Raw genomic sequence first — 22,384 nt, 5'->3', positions numbered from 1 at the left:
TCCAACCCCTGCCATAGGCAGGGCCACTAACCTCCAGGCATGATCTATGTAAGGTCTCCCAGGGCCCCATCCAACCTGCCTTGAACACCTCCAGGGACGGGGCATCCACCACCTCTCTGGGCAGCCTGTTCCAGCACCTCACCACTGTCTCCGTAAAGAACTTCCCCCTAATATCTAACCTAAACCTTCCCTCTTTTAGCTTTAATCCATTCCCCTTTGTCCTGACTCTGTCTACCCTTTTAAAAAGTTGATTCCCCTCCTGTTTGTATGTTCCCTTCAGGTACTGGAAGGCTGCAATGAGGTCCCCCCACAGCCTTCTCTTCTCCAGGCTGAACAAGTCCAGCTCCCTCAGCCTCTCTTTGTAGGGCAGGTGCTCCAGCCCTCTAATCATCCTTGTGCCGCTCCTCTGAACCCTCTCCAACAGTTCCACATCTTTCTTGTATTGGGGGCCCCAGATCTGGACACAGGACTCCAAATGGGGCCTCATGAGGGCGGAGTAGAGAAGGACCATGACCTCTCTGTCCCTGCTTCTGTCCCTTCTCTGTCCCTCTTCTGATGGAGCCCAGGATACCATTGGCCTTGTGAGCTACAAGAGCACACTGCTGGCTCATGTTAAGTTTCTCATCCACCATGACACCCAGGTCCTTCTCAGCAGGGCTACTCTCAAGAAGCTCTTCTCCCAGTCTGTATCTATGTCTGGGATTCTTCTGGCCCAAGTACAAGACGTTACACTTTGCTGTGTTGAACTTCATTAGGTTCACTTGGGGCCAACCTTTTGATCCTGTCAATGATTATTGTATATCCAGTAAAGTTAGCTTTAATGAGAGGGATTAAAATACCTTTGTTCACTGATTACAGATATTTGAGATGGCATTGCCCAGGTGAATCCCCTGCTAATGTTGTCTTTTGGAGTCGAGCTCCATCCAGTTCTGACAATTTGTTGTTACCGACTCCCCTGAGATAGGGAACAAAAGAGAGAGGTTTTCTTGCCTGTTATTTCAGAACATGAGACCATGGGACCATATCTGAGTTATGATGTATTGTATAAAACAAGAGGCTTAGCACCTCTAGATGTGTGACAGCGGAAGAACACCAGCTACAGTTACAATGCTGCTCCTATATGATTCAGTATCAAAGCCATTGACCCTTCCTGGGTATTTGGAAACCAAGAGAAATATGGATTCGAGTATTTGGCTCTACTTGCCTCAGCCAGTGCATAGAAGCTGTGAAATAATTAGTGACATGCACTGCCTTTCAAAAGTATTACTTTGTCCCAGCAAATAGCATTTACTTCCCGCCACCTTGAAAGAAGAAACAAAAAAAAGTGATTTTTTTTTTTTTTAAATTTCTTTTTTACACTGTATTGGCTTTGAATGAAGTTAATGAGAGGGAAAGAGAGGTGAAGAAACTCCAGCACTTTCACAGGTATCAAAACAATTGAAGAGATTAGCAAAAGCTCCAGTGTGTTTCAGCTACTTGTACTTTGGTTTTCTGGGTTTTGGTTTGTTTTTTTTTTTCCGAGTGTTCTAGCTATAGCAATTTAAATTGAGGACAGGCTGTACTAACAGTTGAGGAAAAGCCTTGTCTGCTTAATCATGTTGAAAAGAAGTTTAAGTGGCATTCTCAGCATTAAATACTATACGTCTTAGAAAATATATCTGGATGTTCTACTCAAAAATAGTGGACTCTCTTAAGAATACCACTGGAAGCACAGTGCTAGGAGCATCTATTGAGCCTTAAGGAAAGGTTAAAGGAAGTTGACATCACTGAAGGGAAAAGAAAAGGGAGATTAATGGAACCAGAGAAACATCATACCGAAAGCTGAAGTTGTTTCCAAAGGAAACGAAATTTATTATAAGCTCTGGCTGATTAAATATGTTATCTATATTCTGGCAGGCAGAAAAAGTTTCCATAAAGAACAAACTAGAGGAATAAAAACCTAACACTATGTCCTCCTTCCAGCAACAGCACAAGCCATAAAAGAGTAGAAATCCCCAACCCTCTCCTGCCACATGTGTAAGGTTAGTCGATGCCCAGGTATAAAAGAAGTGCTCAGAGAAAGACAGAGGGAGGCTGTATGAATAATTAGTGCCTGTGTGCACTGTGTAAGAAACTGAGGACATTCCCGGTGTGTGCAGAGAGACTCAGCTGGCTGAAACTGGGGTCACGGTTAGAGAGTTCATGGTACATGCACAGGGTGGGTGCCAATATATTGGCAGGACTGGACTGACCCATGAGTGCTGAAGCACAGCAGCATGTACTCCCCCACTTAAAACTGCCTTGGCACTTGGAAGACTGGAAGGTGTTGAACACGGGATCAATGTTTAAAAATAGTTCAAAATAAAAATAATTCAAGTAGATCTGTAAGCCTGATATCTCTACTAGCTGAGTCAGTAGACACTATGTTATAACATCAGTGAACATCTGGATAATGCATGTGGTGTTGTGAAGGGTCAGCACTGCTGAGTCAGAGGGAAATTTTTACCTTGTAAAACTTGCAGAGTTCTTTTTATAGATGCATGTCGATAAGGGTAGTCTGTATCCAGTAGATAGAGTCCATTTGAATTTTTTAAAGGCTTTTGACAAAGGGATCAGGACGAATCATGGTATAAGAGGGAAGGTATTGGTAAAATCATTGGTTAGAAGGATGCAGAGAATAAGAGATAGGTCAAATACGTAAAAATGAGACTCACTGGGGTTCCTGCATTGACAAACTACCCCAGTATCAGAAAAATCTTCTGAGCTGAAACTTACTTGACAAGTTCTTAATCTTTGCTATGTGTCTGCATATGAGTTGCAAAGTGAAGGGCGGACTCTTTCAAAGATCTGGAGTGCAGCAAATCAACACATCTCTAACTGTTGGAAGCCTGGAGAAGTATGTATCAATGCTTCTAGGCATAATTGAACAGTGCCAGAATTGCTGAGAAATATTGCTGTAAAATGGTATTAGATGAAAGTAAAGTCTTTTTCTTCAAATTTTGAAAGCTTGCTGAAGGTAGGGACTTCAAGGTCTACAGCTGCAGTTCTTGATCTGGCTTAAATTCTCCTGGTTTGTTTCCAGGGATTTAAAGAATGGTGTGTGCTCTCATGCCAAGGACTGGAAGGGACTTCTTGTCTGTTGAACTGCCATTTATTTCTCTTTTCCCATCTCTTTAGCCTTGTGTTTAGCTTCTGCTAATCTAACTGCTCCAGAGCAATTTATCACCTCTTCTGTTTATCACAGAATCACAGAATCGTATTTATACCTGAGTGGCCACTAGTTCCTTGCTCAATTGCAATGCTTTGTCCTGTCGATACCAGAACAGGTGAAGTTTCCCAAAGGGAGTGACTAATAGAGGAAAGAGATCTTCTTTTTTGTATTTTAGAAGTCTGTGAATTGATTTCACCCCATTTAAATTATTGTAGATTCACCACATAGACCTACAGGCTCTGGACAACTGCTTTTGTTATCAAGCCCTTAGCTGACAATGTTGTTGGAGGCCATGTGGCATGACCCCAAAGGGTCACCGGTGATTCGCATGCTGTAGTTTTGTCACGTTAAATGGGTAAAGGAATTCAGCAGAAAAGAAACCCCCTTGTGTTCCAGCTTGTCCTCAGGTATCAGAGGGGCCGGGGAGTGGCTGGGCGTAGATTTTGAATGGTTCCCAGTGTAGTGAACTGCCACGGTTACGGATGTGCAGGTGGTGAGAAGCGCCTTCCAGGCTGGTCGCGTTCAGTGAACTGGCACGGACGGACTTGCGGGGTTTGGTCACCTTCAGCAGGAGCTACAGCGGTCAGATTAGTGAGCGGTGCAGTTTGTCAAGGGAACAGGGTGCAGACTCTTCCCAACTGCAAAAGCAGGTGCAAGTAACGTAGCAGCATACAACACAGGCCCACACATAGAGCAACATAAAACTACTGGAGCAGTATAGCAACATAAATAGCTCTCTGTAGAGAATTCTAAGTTTCCTTTGATAAGTAAGTGTGCAGATCTCACACAGGGCATCCCTGTGGGGGCAGGGGGTGGGGGGAAGGGAGGCTCAGCCTGTCAGCTGGTCTCAGAAGTCAGCAATGGTTTGTGATGGTATCTTCCTGACTTGTTGCAATGATATCTTCCAAACATCCCTCCGTTCTTAAGCTGCTTTTATACACTATTTTTACGGATCAGATGGAGTCTGAGTGACTCTAGTCATGCATACCTTTGTTGTGATTGGTGTAATTTTTCCTCACTTTGTGTTTAAAGGTATAGACTAGCAGAAATTACAGAGTCCTCGTTCAGTGAGGGGTGGTCACTCACACCTTGGAGGCAGGTAGCTTTTGGGACAGAGGTGCGCCTTGGTAGTATAATGGTATTATAATGAACAAAGTTCACCCAAAAGACGTGATTTTGACAGGAAAATGATGAAGGACTGTCTCAGTTCTGGTTCAGTTCTCACTTGGGGCAGAAACAATGTAGCTTCTCAGTACCACAGCACACCAGGTTCCCATCTATCACAGAGCCTGGCAGCAATGTTTCCAGTCCACTCCACCCGCCGGGTACTGTACTCTGGGGTTTAGCACACCAAGCTCCCCCCATGTTGCCAACCCCTAAGGTTGCCTAGGGAACTTGTGTGGAATGGGCTATCAGCTGATAAGCTGCACTGCACCCTGGAAGTTTATTCAATGCTGTAGCTTTTCTTAGAGCCCGAGCATTCAGTTTAATTTCTTAGGCACTTCTAGCAGTTATCCCACAAGTTTAACAAAGGTCCTGGTATATTTAAAAAAGAGCCTATGGCTGTTACAGTTGTTGCCATGATGCCTGTGGAAGCAGCTACTGTTTTAAATAATCTCTCTTCAGTCTGCAGTTCTTGTCGCACAGCGTGACTTTAAGAAGGAAACACGTTCAATTCAAATATCGCCGCTTTCTCTCTCTCTCCAGTTCTCTTTGGAAAGAGCTCTGAGAGTTTGAAGAGAGAATATAGTTGAATGTCGAATTCATTGACATTTTCAAATTATTAATATGCTAAGGAGGCCATGATGTTAAAGAGAAAACTCAAAAGACTTAGCAAGCAGTCAAGTATACCAGCCAGAATGTGTTCTCGGCAATGAATAGGTCTTTCATGGCTGTAAACATTTGGTATGCTTTATATTTGGGTTGCAAGGCACATAAGGCCTGCATGAATAGACAGGAAAGCATGACGTTATTAGCTTTGCCTTCACTGCAGTGCTATTGCAGGCGAAGAACTACAGAGCCTTGTGTCTGGACAGTAGATGGGTAGAAGACCTAGGAGTGCAGGAGAGCTGCACTGTTCTGCTCCTGTTTAGTTGCCATCCCAAAGGCATGGCACACTGTCTTAGGGAACCTGTGCTAATCAAATGTAAAGCCGTTGCAGACTGTATCTGGGTTTTGTTGCAGTTCTTTTTTTTTTTTCTTCCATTAAAACCTGAGAAAATCAGTGATCTTGGTATGTTGCCTCACACAGGCTGGCTCTGGCACACGGTCTGGTGCAATGAATTGTGAAAGATACCAGTTTGGGGGTTTTTTTCTTAGTTTTTTTTTGTCTATCTGGTTGTTGGTTCTCTGTTTTCTCATCCTCCAGGCTTTCTCCTGTAGGAGCTGTGAAGTAATCAGAAGGTTGAGAAATATTAGCCAGCAATTTCATTTGACAATGCAAGTAGTTTACAGCCATGCTGTTCTGGCTATCCTTTAATATTGTTTCCACTTGTGGGTGACTTTAGCAGCCACAATCTTCAAAGAGTCAAACTGAGATGAACAGCTCATCTTCTGAAAGCTAAGATTAAAGCTGTCAGATAACAGAAAGGATTGATGTTTAGCTCAGCTGGTTTTGGAAAGAGTAACTATTAAAAGCACATTCTAATTTGAGTTGGCAGAATAAGGATCACACACAGTCCCAAAATACCAGTGAACGCTGATTTTAATGTTTCATTGCTTTGGTGTATAGGATAGCTCTGTGTTCCATTGAAAAACAGAGAGTCAGCTTTCCCTTGGCACTATATATAGTATTCCCAGGGTGGCAGCGTAAGAGCGGTGATGGGTGGAGGTTTAAATAAAACCCCTAATTAATACTGGATTCAATCAGAAGGGGAGCCTGCCTCTTCATGGGGATTAGAGCCTACCTCTGCAACATCTCACTGGACTTTGAGTGCATCAAATTATTCTGAAGGTCATGTGCTAAGGACAGCATGTCATTAAGAAACGGGCTGGCAGGGAAAGATGCAGTCTTCAGTCACTGTGGAAAGAGTGTGTTTCCTTGCTTTTGTGTCTTTGGAGCTGGTGGTGGGAGTAACCACAGTCCCTGACCTGGAAGGTGACACTGAAAAGGTGTATGAAAGGAGAATCAGGCTAATTTGCTTGCCTTTAATCTTTGGGACCAGAGATGAGAGGGATACACAGGCTTTTAGAGGTTGAAAGCCCCTGACCACAGGAAAAAGGAGGCAGTGTGTGGTCTCAGCAGGAAACAGGTTGTGCCTAAAGGATGGGCTGAAGTGAGTGTTGGAAGACAGTCGTACCCTGAGAGAAGACAGCATCGCAGCTGAGTGGAAAATTTGCTGGTTTAGGGTTCAAAAAGAGTAGTCGAGGAAGGGAGGGAAGGATGGCAAAAGGAATGGAAAAGATGAGAACAGCATCATCCTGTGCATGCCACAAGCTCTCAACTGGGTGATCATGGTGCCTGTGGAAGGACCCGCAGTGAGAACGGGAGAATCCTGCTGAAGCTGGTTGCAATGAGATTAGTCAAAGCGCTGGGGGTCTAACCCAGGAATAAGTCTCCTGCATTGATGGAGAGTGCTTGGCATCTGTAATTTCTCTGGTTTAATGATCAGTCTTTATGAATGATCATATATTACTTCATACTTTTACTAATCACTCTGAAGTGCATTGTTAGCCTGATTCCCCCCTGCCCCAAAATTCCAAGCAGACTTCAGTGAGATCAGAGTTGGTTTTGCCATTGACTTTAATGGGATTATATCTTAGGCTACAGTATACCTTATGTCAGGTAGCATCCTGAGGCTAAGTAAACAGTGGCTTGTGTAGTTGGGGAAACTGGGATAAAACGAGAAAGGAGGTCAATTTATAGCACTTAGAGTGCTCATTTCTGGCTCCCTGTGTGGACAAATGGAGTAGTCTGCCTTGCACCTAGAGCATGCTGAAAGTGGAGAATGAGCATGTGGAAGCTAGCGTGCGGTTAGTTCAGATACGGTCTATGTTTTGACAGCATTGGCTACACATATCCTGAAGGGGCAGATAGTTGAGATGTGCATGATAGGAGTAAGAGCACAGGGCGTTAGAGAGAGCATCACTATATGAAAGCATAAAAGCAGTCTGGGAGATGAGCACAGTAAAACTCCTCTGTCACTGCAGTGGCGGTTCAGATGTGTGGTTGCAAGCTGCTTTGTTGTGACCCCAGCTGTAAGCATATTCCAGCAGCTGCAGCAAATTGCTAAATCATTCTTGGCTAATGCTGACATCAAATTATCTAAATAATTCTCGTAGGGTTATCCTTTACCATAGGGACAAATACATCAAGTGATCCAGCCCCTTCTGCAAGAGTGCATCTCGGGCAACATTATCTCCCTAGCTCAGCTCTAAGCAAGAAACTGCTCAACTGCTTTCTTTCTGTACCTTCCTCTCTGTTCCCTTGAGCTCTATTTGTCTTAATTTTAAAATAATACACTAGTTCTTTGGCATCTGAGCTGTTCCCCTCCATGCTCAGTTATTTTTTTAAACCAATAAGTCATCCTGCAATTAATCCAGAATGCTGAACTTGTGACTTTGCAGATGCCAACACAGTAAATAACTGGGATCTCATCATAGGCATGAGACAGTGAGTCTCCGGGAAGATCAAAAAGAAACCAAGATGTGAGAAAATGCTGCCATTATTATCTGCAAGTGACGTTAACTCAGTGTCACTGCAGCAAATTCTTTGTGGTTACTGGAAGTCATCTCTTAGTACCGGGGAGCAGACCTGTCCCCAGATAGCTGATAAAGAACATCAGTAAGAACATTAAAAACAGATAAAACCAAAAAGCGAAACACTTAGTGCTCTTAAGTCTGTGTTTGTACTGTCATGGCAATGTACTGTGGCAGTTTTCTCTTGGATGCATCGCTCTCTCTGGAAGAGTGGAGCAGAGTGTCTGAGGGAACTCTACAGCTGGCACCAAGGAAACAATTTCTCTGATACCCATGCAGCTGTGCCTACATGTGCCTGGTGAAAGTCGGGCTTTTAAAGTTGGTCTGTCATATGGACCTGACAGCAAAAATCTGTTGCTGATGATTTTATTTGCTTGCTGTCCCTTAATGAGAGTAGCGGAAGTAAAGTGTCCAGGCTGAGCGTGACATGATGTCCTTTCACCAGCACTCAGAGTCCTCGATGCCTCTCTGGGCTGCTGTCAAGCTGCCGGGATGCCTTACTGCAAATTACTGAGCAACTCGTGTAGTCTTCAGGTGCTGCTCAGGGCTCTGGAGATTCCAGATCCAGTTTTATCTAAAACCTGCCATGTATTTATGTGAGCTTGACTGCAGAACGTCAGAGGGCAACCCTGAATGCAGTTGAGCAGTTTCTTGCTTAGAGCTGAGCTAGGGAGATAATGTTGCCCGAAATGCACTCTTGCAGAAGGGGCTGGATCATTTGAAGTGTTTCTTTTGAAACCTGAAGAGTTGGGAGGAGCTGCACAGCTTCTGGGCTCTGCCACTCAGAGTACCGAACGTTCAAAGTGTGTCAGGTAGAGGCGGTGAGCACGAACTGGGCACCAGCAGCTCCTCATTCAAAGAAGGCTGGGTGAGGATCAGCATGAGGGAGGGCGTTTGTGCCTATCTGGATGCAAGGAATGCACCAGTCTGGACAAGCAGGAAAAAGAACATCATCATGTTTGTATATGCCCTACGAAGCTGGTCAGCTGCAGGGGAAAAGCCCTTCTGGTCACTCAGGCATCGAGTAGTCTTCCCACTGTCTGCTGGGACGGATGTGGTATGGTGCCCTCAAAGCCACCACTGGGAATGGGATTGCCTCAGGATTTCCTGTCTGGTTTGGGAGTTAAAGGAAAATACACTCAAGCTTCCAGTGCCATTTCTAGAAACTAGCTGATGGCAGCACTTGTCCCCAGATTTCTCAGCTTCCAACCAGCCTGTGAAGTGTCAGAAAGCTGGGAAGGGCTCTTGTTTTTACAAGTAGGGAACAGAAAATTTCATTTGCTTCTAGTATCTCACCTCATAAGGACTGCAAGATGGGCAGCAGCTTTTTGGCTGTGTTAGGCCATCAGACCAGCCATAATCAGCATGTTTTATGTTTCTACATGGGCTCTTGGCCACCTGTGTAATGTCCATCTGTTGAACCGTGCGTGATGCCTACTGACACAGAGATGCAGATCATTTGAATGAGGCACGGGTTTCCAGGAGGCGGTGGTGTTTCCTGGAGGACAGTTTGGAGTAGCGTGACACGTGCTGTCCCTCGTGTGTGAAGTCCCTCCCATGCACCACTCTCATGGCAGTGCCGTTCACATCTCGTTACTTTACGGCATTCGGGAAGATTCATCTAGGAGCATCATAAATGGGCCGTGGCAGCGATTGCAGATGGATATTCAGAGACAGTCTCTGGCCCTCTGTGACTCTCTCTGAGCGATTTTAATGTATTCACCGTAGATCTGTGTGGTGCTTTTCTGTGAGTCATAAATTTGCTGAAAAATGCAGTTTTAGAGTAACCGCATCTATTTCCCATCTCAAGTGAAATTTGTTACCTAGCTGTAAGTGGGAAAGGATCTGGTGAAACTGGCTCCCAGGAGTGGCAGGGGACAGGTTTCTGCCTTCCCCCCAGCCAAGGTGTAAGGCCTCCGATCGCATCAAGCTGTGTGCTCAAGTTCCCCTTACTGCGAAAGGACGTTTGAACCTGCGTCTCCCACCTCCCAGCAGATGTCCCAAGTTATGGGGAGAGGGACAGTCCAAAAGCCTGCTGCTGGTCTTATTCTACCTTCCATAAGCAATTATGGTCTTTAAAGCAGGATTTGTGTAACTGTTCTCCAAGTGCCTAGGTGAATATTGGAAGTATTAAGCTAGGGATGTGGATTTTCTTACCCTTGGTGACGAGGTCCCGATGGAAAGGGAATGAGTTTGCTAGGAGGGGTCCTACTCCTGTACCTGATAACCTGACGGGTTGACTTGCTGCTCCTTAGGAAGAGAGGGTGGTAAAGCCCATTTTGGGGAACACTCAGTTAAAAGTCTCATAGTAATGGAGTGAGAGGGCCCGTATGAGAAGGGACAGCCAGACAATGAACTTCTGCCAGGGCACCACGGTCTTGGCTGGCCTTCTGTATTCAGCTGTGTCCTGGCTATTTCTGCAGAAAAGAATGTTGAGTGCAGTATGTTATGAAATTATTTTTATTGTTTCATTTTGTATGATCAGGTTGAATTGATTTCTTGCTTGGAAGAGAATGGCTTTGTCTCTATTAGCACATGTCACCAGGCAGTAAGAGTGGATCTACTGAGCAAAACAGTAATGAAGACCCCCAGCAGATTTCAGCTTCAAAACAGCTTTATTCTAATCCCACTTGAAGGAAATTTTGGAAGAAATTTGTAGTAAGTCAGGAGACCAAATATTGCATGTTGAATATGTCAACAAAACCTTTCAACTTATTAGGAATATTTCAAGTTTTCTGCCAAAACAAAGACTTCAAAAAACCTGGCACTTGTTCATGAGACATTTAAATGCTGTTGAAGATGTATTTTTTGTTGGCAATTTTTTCAGCTGAAATTTTATGTGATGCTTCCTGAGGTCATCTGGCATCCTATATAAACCTATGCATCTTGCTCTGTGTGTGAGTCTTGGTGCTGTTTCAGAGATCTATACACAAAATAGATCTCTTCATAACCCTTTAAAAAAGATGTACCTATCTCTCCATGCACCAGAGAAAGGGAAAAAAAAATCCAGTGCTGCTCTTTTGAGTTTTTTGTTCTGACTGCTCTGCTTTGTGACTCTGAAATCAGTCATGACACATTTGCCTTAGCTGCAGGAAACTGAGAGAGAAGAGACAGCAGCAAGGGCAAGACAGGCACTTAGGAGCTGAGAGAAAACAAGGAATCAGATGAAGGAGAGCCACCCAGCTGCAGTGAAAGGAGTGCATGTAAAGCTTGTGCAGAAGTGGCTTTTAATGCAGTAAACTTTCCGTGCATGCTGAAGTCTGTAGATGCTGTCATGCGGTAAAGGCAGGGAGGAGTTACTGGTACCCTGAAGATCATAGAATCATAGAATGTACTGGGTTGGAAGGGACCTTTAAAAGGCCTCTAGTCCAATCCCCCTGCAGTAAGCAGGGACATCTTCACTAGATCAGGTAGCTCAGAGCCCCATCAAGCCTGACCTTAAATATTTCCAGGGATGGGGCCTCCACTACCTCTTTGGGCAACCTGTTCCAGTGATCTACCACCCTCATATTGAACAACTTTTCCCTAATATCCAACCCAAATCTCCCCTTTCCTGGTTTAAAACCATTGCCCCTCATCTTATTGCTACATGTCCTCATGAAGAGTTCTTCCCCAGCTTTCTTATAGGCACCTTTTAGTTACTGGAAAGGCCACTATAGGGTCCTCCCAGACCCTTCACTTCTCCAAGAATGAACTCTGGAAAGAAAGCAGATGAAGAAGAGTAAATCATAGTGACTTTCTCATGCAAAGCTACCCTCCAAGGCAGTCAGCATGCCATGATGGCAATTGTTCTGTTACCTAGCAAGTTCCTGTTTACATACTGGATTTTACTCATGCCTCTGGCTCACCTCCGTATCGGATACATCCAGTGATACATAGTCAGGCCAGGTTTTGGTGCGTGCAAATGGCCTAGGATTTCCTGCCAGTGTCTCCTTCCTCTTGGTACATCCAGAAGGATAGGGCAAGGAAAGGTTACAGTCTGGACAGGATAGTGGTTTTGTAACATCAGGGATAAAATAAACATCAGAAAATAGCTATTGGCAATTTAACAAATTGTAAGCTGATGTAGTTTTATATCAAGAGATGAGAAGACTGTCATATTGGAGAAGTTCGCTGTTCATGGACAGGAGGAAATGGCATCAAGCTATGCCAGAGAAGGTTTAGATTGGGTATTAGGAAAAGCTTCTTCACATAGAGGGTTGTCAATCATTGGGCAGGACTACCCGGGGAAGTGGTGGAGTCTCCATCCTTCGAGGTATTTAAAAGATCTAAAGGGTCCCTTCCAATTTGTGATTCTATGTACACTGCACTCCTCATCACTGCCAGCTGGTCCTTCCCTTAACTTGCATGCTACCAGTTGCTTTTATATCTACTCGATGTGGAAATCACACTATCTTAAACACCAATTCTGGGTATTATTTGATGCCTGTTGCTAAATTTTTATGGTGCCACATTGTTTGTAACAAAGCATGTTCTTTGAGGTTTTTCTCCATTCCAGAATGAGAATTTGCTATGGTAGTGTAACCTAAATCACTATACAGGCATAACAAAAACAATTCTTATGTGTCTTACAAGTTTTATAAGTCTAAAGTTTCTGTTTAAATATTTATTGGTATTGCTTGTTCAGCGTGAAACTCGGGTTCTTTTTTCATATGCCTTTAAGAAATGAGGACAACACAGACATTAAAATTTCTTTTAAAGGTTCCTGTGCCTGGAAAAATAAGTTGGGCTTTATAAGTGGGGTTTTGGACAAGACGAAAAATATCACTGAAAATGAGGGGAAAGCTGTCAATGCTTATTCAGTGGTTTTTGAAAAGATGAAATCAGAAACGCTTTGGTTTGTGGAGTTAGCCGGGTACCAGATAATTACTTGTTCAGGTTTGTGTTTTTAGAAGAGGAGTGGTGTCAGACAATCAGAAGTATATCTGGACGTTCTCTGGGCTTGAGGAGGGTGTGCCAGTAACATGTGTATGAAGAGCAGCTTCTAGCTGGGTTTTGAAATGACTGAGAAAAAACCTATCTGTGACCAACTTGTTCTTCTCTGTTGTTTTACAGGTTCCAGAATCTGCTGTGGTCTCGAAAAGCCTTTGTGGACAGTGTGAAGGTGTATAACCACAGCTACATCTACATGCCAGCCTTCTCAATGAAGACAGGGACAGGACCCTCGCTACGTGTCTATTACACCCTGGAGGACTTTGGTGCCAAGCAGGCGGTCCTGTTCGCCAACCCCAATTTCCTGCGCGACATCGGCAAGTTCTGGAAGAGCAAAGGCATCCATGCCAAACGGCTTTCCACGGGACTTTTCCTGGTCAGTGCTGCCCTTGGTCTGTGTGAAGAAGTGACAATTTATGGCTTCTGGCCGTTCTCGGTGGACCTGCACGGGAAGTTTATTAGCCATCATTACTATGACAATGTCTTGCCGGATTCTGGATTCCACGCCATGCCGGAGGAGTTCCTGCAGCTCTGGTTTCTTCATAAAAGTGGAGTACTGAGAATGCAGCTAGAACCGTGTGAGGACCCTTTAATCCAGTCTTCTGCCTGAAGATCGTAGGAGCCAGTTCAGGAGATCAAATAGTTTTTCATGCTCTCCAACAGAGAGTTCTGTTTTCTGTTGATTCTTTTTAAAGGGAAAATAATTGTGGATCTGCATGGACCATAAAAATGCTACTTGAAGGCCAAATGGAATACGTCCTTAATGTATAGTGCTTTATGGAACTGGGGTGGGGGAAAGGGAATCTCTCCATCGAGTCCGTTCAGCAGCATTTTGAAAATAATGTCAGAAGCAGCACAGCAGAACTTTCTGTGGGACGTTTTTAAATGACCAATGTAAAAAGGGCATTAAGGCTCGGAGAGACACAGGGCCACCCACAAGCTTTTGCTGACAGTGCCAAATATGACTGTCTGTTCAAAAATCCATTTCATTCCAGACTGTCACCTCATACAATTTCCCTTTTTCCTTTTTTTTCCCCCGCTGTGTGGGGGGTGTATGCGTGTAGGAGAGCATGTGTGTGGTGTTGACTTTCTTTGTTTCTTTCCTCTCTCTTTCTTTCCTTTCTCTTTTTTTCTTTTTACGTCATTTTTTCCCCAGTGGAAGGAAAAGGAAAGGCTTAAAAGTCCTGAGAGTGCCATCAACTCCTCCAAAGACTCTTGGGAGAGTGAAGGGTGCTATGGATGTGGTTAGGAGAATCTGGTCCTAGCAGTGCCCTGCTGCTGTGTATGGGCAGAGCTCCTTGCTGTAGGTTTTATGAGGAGAGTTTAGGTCATTGTACTTAGAGTTACGCTAATGCTATACTGTGGGCAAGAGCTGGTTAAGGGAAATTGGTCTGAAAATAAAACTCGTGCTACAAAACCAAGTAGTGAAGTGCAGTCTGGTTGCAGCTGACCCACTGCAAGATTTCCACGGTGACTTTTGTCACAGGGATGGTTCCTGACCTGTTTTGCTGTCCAGCCTTGGGGATTAATTCTATACTCATTTGGACTCCAGATGTTCGTTGACTGTCAAGGGGATTTGAGGTGTTCAGTGGAATGCAGAATGAGGTTCTTCATTTGTTTATAGCAGGAAAAACTGCAGAAATGAATGTAAGCATCATTTAAAATGAGTTGAAGCTTTGAAAATCCTTACTCTTTTGTGTGACTAGCTCTTCTGCTTGGATTGTAATGTTAGCCTTAAAGACTTGTACTTTTCTCGCAAGATTGTCTCTGGTTAAAGATAGTCTGAAAAATAAAACAGCCTCTGGGAGCACTGAAAAACTGCGTAGCCAGCAAGAAAAAAAGAGTTTAAAAAAAACCCCAACCCAACCCAGAATCAGCAGGCCCTTATGTAAGGCAGCCTCTCTCCTCACAGTGGGTGAATGATGTCAGCGTGCGCATTGCACGTGCGCTGCTCTGGCCAGTGCAGCGCCTGAAGGACTGTGTTATTTCGGGTTATTACTTGGGCAGCAGATGGTCCTATCGCCATGTAAATGAGAAATCTTTTTTGTTTGTTTCCTTTGGGTTTGTGCTGTAGGACAAGAGGAGAATACCAGCTCAATCCATGGTGCAATTTCAGCTGTGGGATGTTACCACCATTAAGTTCCAAATCCAGACCAGTGTTGTTTCTCTTTCTCATCTGTCAGTCATTAGTAGGTGAAATTCTAGTCAAAGTGTGGAAGCAACAAAATTGTCATCAGCTTTCCACAGCAATTTCCTGTGCTACCTGTTTTAGTTGCAGAGTGCTAGTATTTTGGGGGATGTGTCCTATCATATGTTGACAACGTCTCTCTGTAGACTAACAGCTACAAGTTATATAGATATAATGAAAAAACAAAACAAAACAACAAATAAAGCAAAAATCTGTGGCTCTTCTTTAAATACAAAGAATTCAGCTATCTATGTAGGACACTGGGAAAAAAGAAATAATCATGTTTTGCTTTTTTAAGTTATGTTTCATAATAAAGTCTTCTTTCTAAATACAGATATTCCAAGCATAAAATGGGTACTGTTCCATAGGATTACAGGGCAGTGCTATACTGTAACTCAGAGATTTGGATTCAGTAGTCTTCTAGAGATTGTTCTGATAAAATCCAAATGTGCTTCTGTAACTTTATCTTTGTCCATGTTTTTGTTCATTCAAAGTGCAGTCCACACTCTGGTGGAATGTTGCTCGATCATTTGTTCCCTTACATGGTGTCTGGTTTATCTGCGATGTGGATCCTCGGTGAGGAGGGGTTTGAAAGCAAAGCAAAATATTTTCTTTACTACTTGTTGAGGCAGAATTTTATGAAGCTGCCTTTCTCGGAGGAGAAAAAGATGATGCACCTGTGTGGTTTTTACCATGCACATCAAGTTTTTGCACTCCTAAGTGCTTTAAAGATGGCATTATCTGTGAGAACAACAGTTGAAATATGGGGTGTTAAAATGACACTTCAGTGAGCGTGGGAGGGAATGAGGAGAGTAGGGGGAGACTGCTTCTGTGCTGGTAGGTTTTTTTTGTATCTTACCAATACTTGGGAATTTAGTTCTGAGTCTCTCCAATGGCTCTTCAGACCTTTGGTAATCCTTTCTTCCTCATTGTGGAAAAACAGCTGGGTTGGAAAAAACAAGAGGAAAACATCTATTTTTGTAGGAAAACTCAGTGCAGGGTGTCATGATGTCTGGCTTGGTGGTGTTCCTCTGGTGCCCTGGATATCCTGAGATGTATTCCCCACATTTGTAAGACTAAAGCAGACTGAACCCCTAGCATGTGGGTTTTGTGAGTCCCTTCTGAGCAATGTGGTCCTGATATTTTGTAAGGAGATAGCTTCCCAAAAAGTATGGGGGTAGGAGACACCCAGGCTGTGTGTGATGCGTAACTGGGGTTGGAGGAACTTGTAATTCACATTTATGTATAGTGAATATAACCTCATCTTAGAAAGACAGACGCATCTGACAGGGAAGCAATGACTTCAAGGATAAATAATTTTCTATAACTCCCAGAGAATTAGCAGCTTGAGGGAAGAAGAGAAAGCAAAATAAATGCCCCTTCTGAGAGAGCAAAGTCTGTTGCTGCTGACTGACTTGTCAGTCTGTGCAAACACAACTGACCAGCGATCAGCCTTTGCCCAGCACGTATAAAGGGATGCAAGTGTTTTGTGGCAAGAGCAGTAACAAAACAAAACAAAATAAAAGGAAAAACCGCTGGGAATGGGTGAGTGGCAGCTGCCTGACAGAACTCCTGGAGTAGTTACACTCTGCCCATGCTGCTGCTCAGTGAGAAGCTTACCTTGTCTAAACCTGAGGTAGGGGGATCCGTGGGTGAGATGGCTTACGTGAAGGGGCAGCATTGCGTGCAAGGGGCTGAAGGGGTACCCTTCTTCAGGAGGGAGGTCACGCCATGGGCCAGCACCGTACTTCTGCTTAAGGGCAGGTACAGTCAAATCCAGGAGGGTACCTGCGCTGACCGGGCGAAACCCACACCTCGCCGTCACGCCAAACTTTGGTCAGAGTGATTATCTCCACTCAGCATTTACCCATTGATTGATTCCCTTTTAACTGATGGCAGTGCCCTTCATCAGCTTGCATTGCTTGTGGTGTTGTGTTTTCCTCCAAGCGAATTGAAATCTTAATGTTTATTTTGTTACTGAAATTCCCCACTCAAGCTTCTCTGCTTCCACTGCCTGTCCCTGATTTGCTCCTACAGTGAGGCTAAAGCTACACAAGTCTTTGCCAGGCTGAAAACTACTGCAATTAATGTTCAATAAAATCTAGTTCAGACTGGTCAAAGTATTTGTTAATGTGCCTAGTTACTAATTTTGTCACAGAGGTGGTAGGGAATAATTGGTTTGCATAGGAAGCAGTGCATTGCCCCCCATTTCTGAGTAGAATAAATTCCTTTGCAAGAGCTGTGTGTAGAAGATACCCAGCACTGAAATCATTCTAGATAAAATCTTTTTTTTTTTTTTTGGTGTATATACTTTTGGGTAAATTAAGACTGGTTTTTGAATTTGCACCAAAACTACCTAGATCTTTTTTTCTGTTGATTATGAAGCCTTTGGAGCCTCTTCTAACACAGACAAGCAAAAGAGAAGGCAGTAAACTAAAATCATAGTGAAGAAGGAGGATGCGTGCTCGTGAGAAGAAAAGCATTTCTAATTTTGGCAAAGACTTTGCTATAATCCTGAGGACTTTTAATCATGAATGTTGTGTATTTTTGCTGAAATGAAGATAACAAGTTTAGGGTAAACCGGCTGTAAATGTTAAAGGTCCAAGCCTCTGTTACAGCTTAACTGTGGTAGAACATAGAAATATCGTCTGTTTTGTCAACTTGGCAATTTTCACGTTTTTGTTAGGTTCATCCAAACGGTGTTGTGGCATACACTGCTGAGTTTGCACCTCTCTGAGAGCTGAAGCTGAGCAAAGCCTTTGCTTTTTTTAAACCAAATGTCTGAAATGTTCTATACATCTTCATGGAAACTGGTTTAATATCCGGCTCCTTATCAATCCGTGCCTGTAATTAATAAGGAGGGCAGGATTGAGGAGACTTCTGACCTAGGAGTGAGGATGATGAAGGGAGGTGAATGCTGTCTCACCATTTGCTGCCTGCTTTGGTTGTTTTCTTCAGCCCGGTATATTAGTAAGCATTGGAAGAAGTCCAGATTACATGAAGGACAGAGAGTTCTTGAAGAGTTGGCTGGTGCTGGGAAGAAGGAAGATGAAATCAGTTGTGTACTACACAAATTGTAGTGTAGCAATTCTTGATCAATATCCCCAGTTCTCAGCAACTGTAGGACATTTTCATTTGGTAGTGGCTGTGAAAAATAGACTGGCAGTGACCTACCGCTGTTTTTCTGCAGGATGGCAGCAAGGCAAAAGACTGTGGGGAGGGGAAACTCTTAGTTAAACAGAAAGGGAAATACAGTGGAAGAAAGAATGATGATGATGATGGAAAATCTTTCCTTCCCTCTTCTCCTTCCAATCCCCCTCAAACATACATATTCATAAAACAGACTAGCCAGCAGTTATCCTGAGTCATTGTCTCCTTTGCAAAAGAATATGGTGGGATTTCCATTAGCTGATGCTGTCTAGTAAACAAAAATCATCAGACCTTGTCCAGAAATGTCTAGTCCCCTGCTCCATGAGTGTTTGGGGGATGCTTTTGAGGCTGTGCCTGTCCTGGTGTGATGTGACCTCCTCAGTGGGACTTGCTTCTAATGTCACGTGGTTCCATCAGATCTCCCTCTGGAATCACCTGGGTGTGTATTTATGCCCCAAAAAGTCATCCAAAAGGACCTATCTGCTCTATCCTTCCTGATGGCCATCCTCCTTGGGGTTAGAAGTGTGATTTTTAAAAAATCAGCCATGAGTGAACCAATATACTTTGTTGTTTTGAAAGATCTTTTCTTCTAAAGTGTTGATAAATCCAACAAGACTTAGCTCCAAATCAAAAATACGGCTTCAGTGATGTGTTGTAATTCCATCACTGGAGGATGGAAAGAGAACAGAAGGCAGCTGTGCTTTTCAAGGCAATTATTGTGAAATAGCTTTCCCTTTCATTGAATTCCCCAGATTTTGTCACTTGGAATCTGTCAGACATTTGACTTTCTGGTGGTTTTTTGAACAGAACAATTAGTGAAAGAATTACTGGCCTTTTTGTTAAATATTAGCAAACTTTTGTTTTCTGCAGTGTAACATGGATGCCCCAACAGGAGGCTTAATCTGTCCTCCCCAGCTAATTGTTTCTTTGGCAGCAGCGAGAATTTACACAGGTACTCATTCCTCTCAGATTACTCATTTTCTTCAGGTTTTATTACAGCAGGTTGAGCCCTGGTGTGTTCAGCCTCTTCTGCTTAATGCCTGTGCTTAGAAATGAGTCTCACTCTGACTGTTCATCTGTAGAAAAAGAAGAAAAAGGGTTGTTAATTGAAAATGGTTGCGTAGGTTCTCTCTACAGTCAGGAGAGACAGACACCTCCAGGTGATGATTCATGGTTTTTCTGAAGGTGGGCTGCATTCAGGGGTCTCTGCAGGACTGTGAAAACACCCCAGCTGTGTCTGTAAGGCTGAGCTGCGCGGGGCAGAGTGCGACCTTCGGCGTTTTCCCCGGTGCTGTACGGTGTGCTCATGGGCTTTGTGAGGCGCCTTCCAATGCCGTCCTAACCAGTGCTCAGGCATTGCACAGGATGGGGGGGGTGCAGCTCAGGGACCTGCTCCTGGCAGTCGGTGTGGGTGATGCCAGCCCAGTCTGAGGGGTTCAGCTGCGTGTTGAGCTCGGCCAACCCTGGCGCGCCGCTTGCGCTCGGGGACAGCAAGTAGTCCTCCCCCGTGTGAAGGCAGGAGGTATGTTCAGGGCAGGAGCACATAAGGATAAGGCTGTTGACTGCTGCTGGGACTTGGCAGTCACTGGGGTGACACCATTTAGGTCTTCTGTGGATACGATTCCGCAAGTGCCGTTGCAGACAAGGTCCTAGATAATAACTCATGGCAAGGTTAGTCCTCCTGCTTCACAATCAGAAGTGCTGGGCTTACTGGAATTGATGGCAGCTCATCCCTTTGGAGACCAGCCTGCTTCTTGCCCTGAAATGCTTTTGATCCCTGGCAAGTCTCAGAAGGGCCCATTAAAACTGCATCTTAAAATAATCTGTGTGTACTCTTTGCTGCTGCTGAGCTGGTCAGCTTTCTGTTGAGCAGAATATTTGTCCCATTTGGGTCCTTCCAAGGCAAGCAAACCTTTAGCACTCAGACCAGCTGGGACTTACTGTGTTACTTTGCATCTTTCCCTTCTATGTTAAATCCTTTTTTATTTATTAGACTAGTTTTAACTATTGTGAGTGAATCCAAAGTAAGTATAAGAAAGCAACGCCCCAAGTAATTGTTCTCTGGGTTTACAAATAAGCTGGTGTTCAATAAAACACTAAAGTACATTTTGAATAGTTCCCATTGATTTCTAATTGCATATTCAATGAGTTGCTTTGCTCAGATAGGGCCTGTAGCAAAGATGAGTTGCATCATTTTCTGTTCATATGACGGGAGCAATTTACGGATCAGTAATTTATCCTAGAGCTAAATTTTGACCAAGAAATTGGGGAATCTACATTCGTCTGCAAGAAGCTTTGTTACTGTGTGATTACCTTGGTAGTAAAGGAAACATTTTCACTGAAAGTAGATGCACAGAGGCAAAGAGATTTTGATTAGAACAACATAATCTGGAGCAACAAGACCCAGATTTGAGTCCCCCTGCTTGGAGGTCTTCGACCAGCATCAAACTGTGCTGCGAGGGTGCCATAATCACAACTTCTTTTTTCCTCTCTGCACGTACCAATTTTTGACAAGGTGCTTGAGAACTGTTCTGACAGTCCCTGTGTGCACTGAGAAGAAACGGTCCTTTTTCAAAGAGAGCAGGTTTTCTTTTCGGATAGCCACAGCTTTCAGGGTGTGGCGCAAAACTGACAGGATGTCCAGTTTTCGGGAGAATGCTGCTCTGGAGTAGTCTGGCAGGGCTCCAGTGAGATGGTTGCTGCCTCTTGAGCTGTGGAGTTTCAGTAGATGATACAGAATGTGCTGCACTGAAAATAAAAAACCCAGATAACTTTAGCTGCAGCTCTGCCTGCTTGATGTCTCCCACGTGCTGAGTGCAATTAGTTCTGTGAGGGCTCTTCAAGTGTGGACTTTGATCCCAAACATCATATGTTGACTACTTTTAAAGGACCGGACTTGGAATGTACTGAAACTGAAATAAGCATTGAAATAACTTGAAATAAGTCATTAAGTGTCTCATTTGGTCAGACTGGGTTGTTTGGCCTGTTACGAAACAGACCTGTCTGTCTGTGAAAGCCATTTTATCTGAGTATGAGAACTGCTTCTATGAGGTAGATCACCATCTACTGGAAGGTGAATGACTGATGCTGCACAGGGCAAGGACTTCCAAAAAACTTGCTGTGTTTTTCTTCATACCAGTGATGGAATCCCCATTGAGCCAATACTGGGTCAGATCAGCATTCAGTGTTCTTCAAACTCCCACCTGTCAGCGGTGCCAAGAATTCTCCCATGCACAGGCGGAAACAGTAGATTTGGTTTTTTACTTCATGCCCTTCACTGTGCATTGAAAATAGAATGGGGTGTCAATCAGAACTCATACTTTTTAGAGGGGTGTGGAAACTTCCTGAATAATATATAGGCACACAAGTCTATAGTTACAAACAAAATAGCCTGGAGTTTAAAGCTCAAACACTGATTAGTATCCTGAAGAATTACTTTAAAGTCATTTATTGGGAAAAAATATTGCACAAAACTTACATGTTAAAAAAGATCCCTTTTAATTCTCACACACACCCCCCGTATAACTGTTCACCAGTAACTGAACAAACTCTGTGCTGAGAGATGTGTGTTTCCCCTGGTTTCCAAGTCACTCTGCACTGTTAGCTCTGTACTCAAGTCTGTATTTCTGCAGAACTTTCAGGTTTAAGCTATTCCATGTGGTGTCCCTGGATTAAAAATTAAACTTTATACTTCGAACATACTCAAAAAAGAAAGAAAACCAAGCTCAGCACAGAGGTTCAGGTCTTCTGAAGTCTATTAGTGTTTACGTACTGCTGTGTGTTGTCGTAAGAACTAGCCAAAGGTCAGAAAGGAGATAAATGTGCAAGGTGACGTGGTCTTTCTAGTGAAGTAAAGGGGTGCATGAACATAGTTAAATGCTTTGCTGAATTAGGACCTCAAGTTATTAACAGATGTTAGATCTTTCTTCTTTTGCTTCTCTTCCCCTCAGTTTCTGTGATACTGGGGTGAAACCTGCTGCATTCACAAGTTGCTTAAAATCTCTGCAACACAGCGATCTTTCTCCGGGCTCTAAACCTAAAAGCATAACAAGACATAAATCGCTTCCAGACTATTAATACCACATGCAAGGAGGCTTGTATTCAGAATATCACATCTTCCTACTACTACTAATTACTGTATTAGCTCAGAATTAAAATGAAGGCTTTTTAAAATTCGATACCGCTTACCTCAGAATATTTGATACCTTTCTTCCTGCGGTGATTTC

General features: G+C 43.7%; 1 protein-coding gene and 1 long non-coding RNA gene across 2 annotated transcripts in view; one reads left to right on the top strand and one right to left on the bottom strand.

Moving 5' to 3' along the window:
* ST8SIA1 (ST8 alpha-N-acetyl-neuraminide alpha-2,8-sialyltransferase 1) overlaps positions 1–13,592 on the top strand; it is a gene marked incomplete at its 5' end in the record, with an annotated part of 139,081 nt that extends 125,489 nt beyond the window's left edge. The window contains one exon of the mRNA XM_084279383.1: positions 12,944–13,592. Within this exon, the coding sequence (XP_084135509.1) occupies positions 12,944–13,430 (487 nt within the window). The 3' untranslated portion in view covers positions 13,431–13,592. The remainder of the gene's footprint in view (positions 1–12,943) is intronic.
* On the bottom strand, positions 5,532–16,651 carry LOC311205090. Its single transcript, XR_014618131.1, has 3 exons — positions 16,629–16,651; positions 15,868–15,951; positions 5,532–5,575 (listed from the first exon to the last, which is right to left on the bottom strand). It is a non-coding gene; the product is annotated as an uncharacterized lncRNA (long non-coding RNA).
* Between the last annotated feature and the right edge of the window lie 5,733 nt (positions 16,652–22,384).

Source organism: Gallinula chloropus (assembly GCF_964237585.1).
Source record: "Gallinula chloropus genome assembly, chromosome: 1".
NCBI classification, from domain to species: Eukaryota; Metazoa; Chordata; class Aves; order Gruiformes; family Rallidae; genus Gallinula; species Gallinula chloropus.
This window is presented reverse-complemented; position numbering and strand designations above follow the sequence as displayed.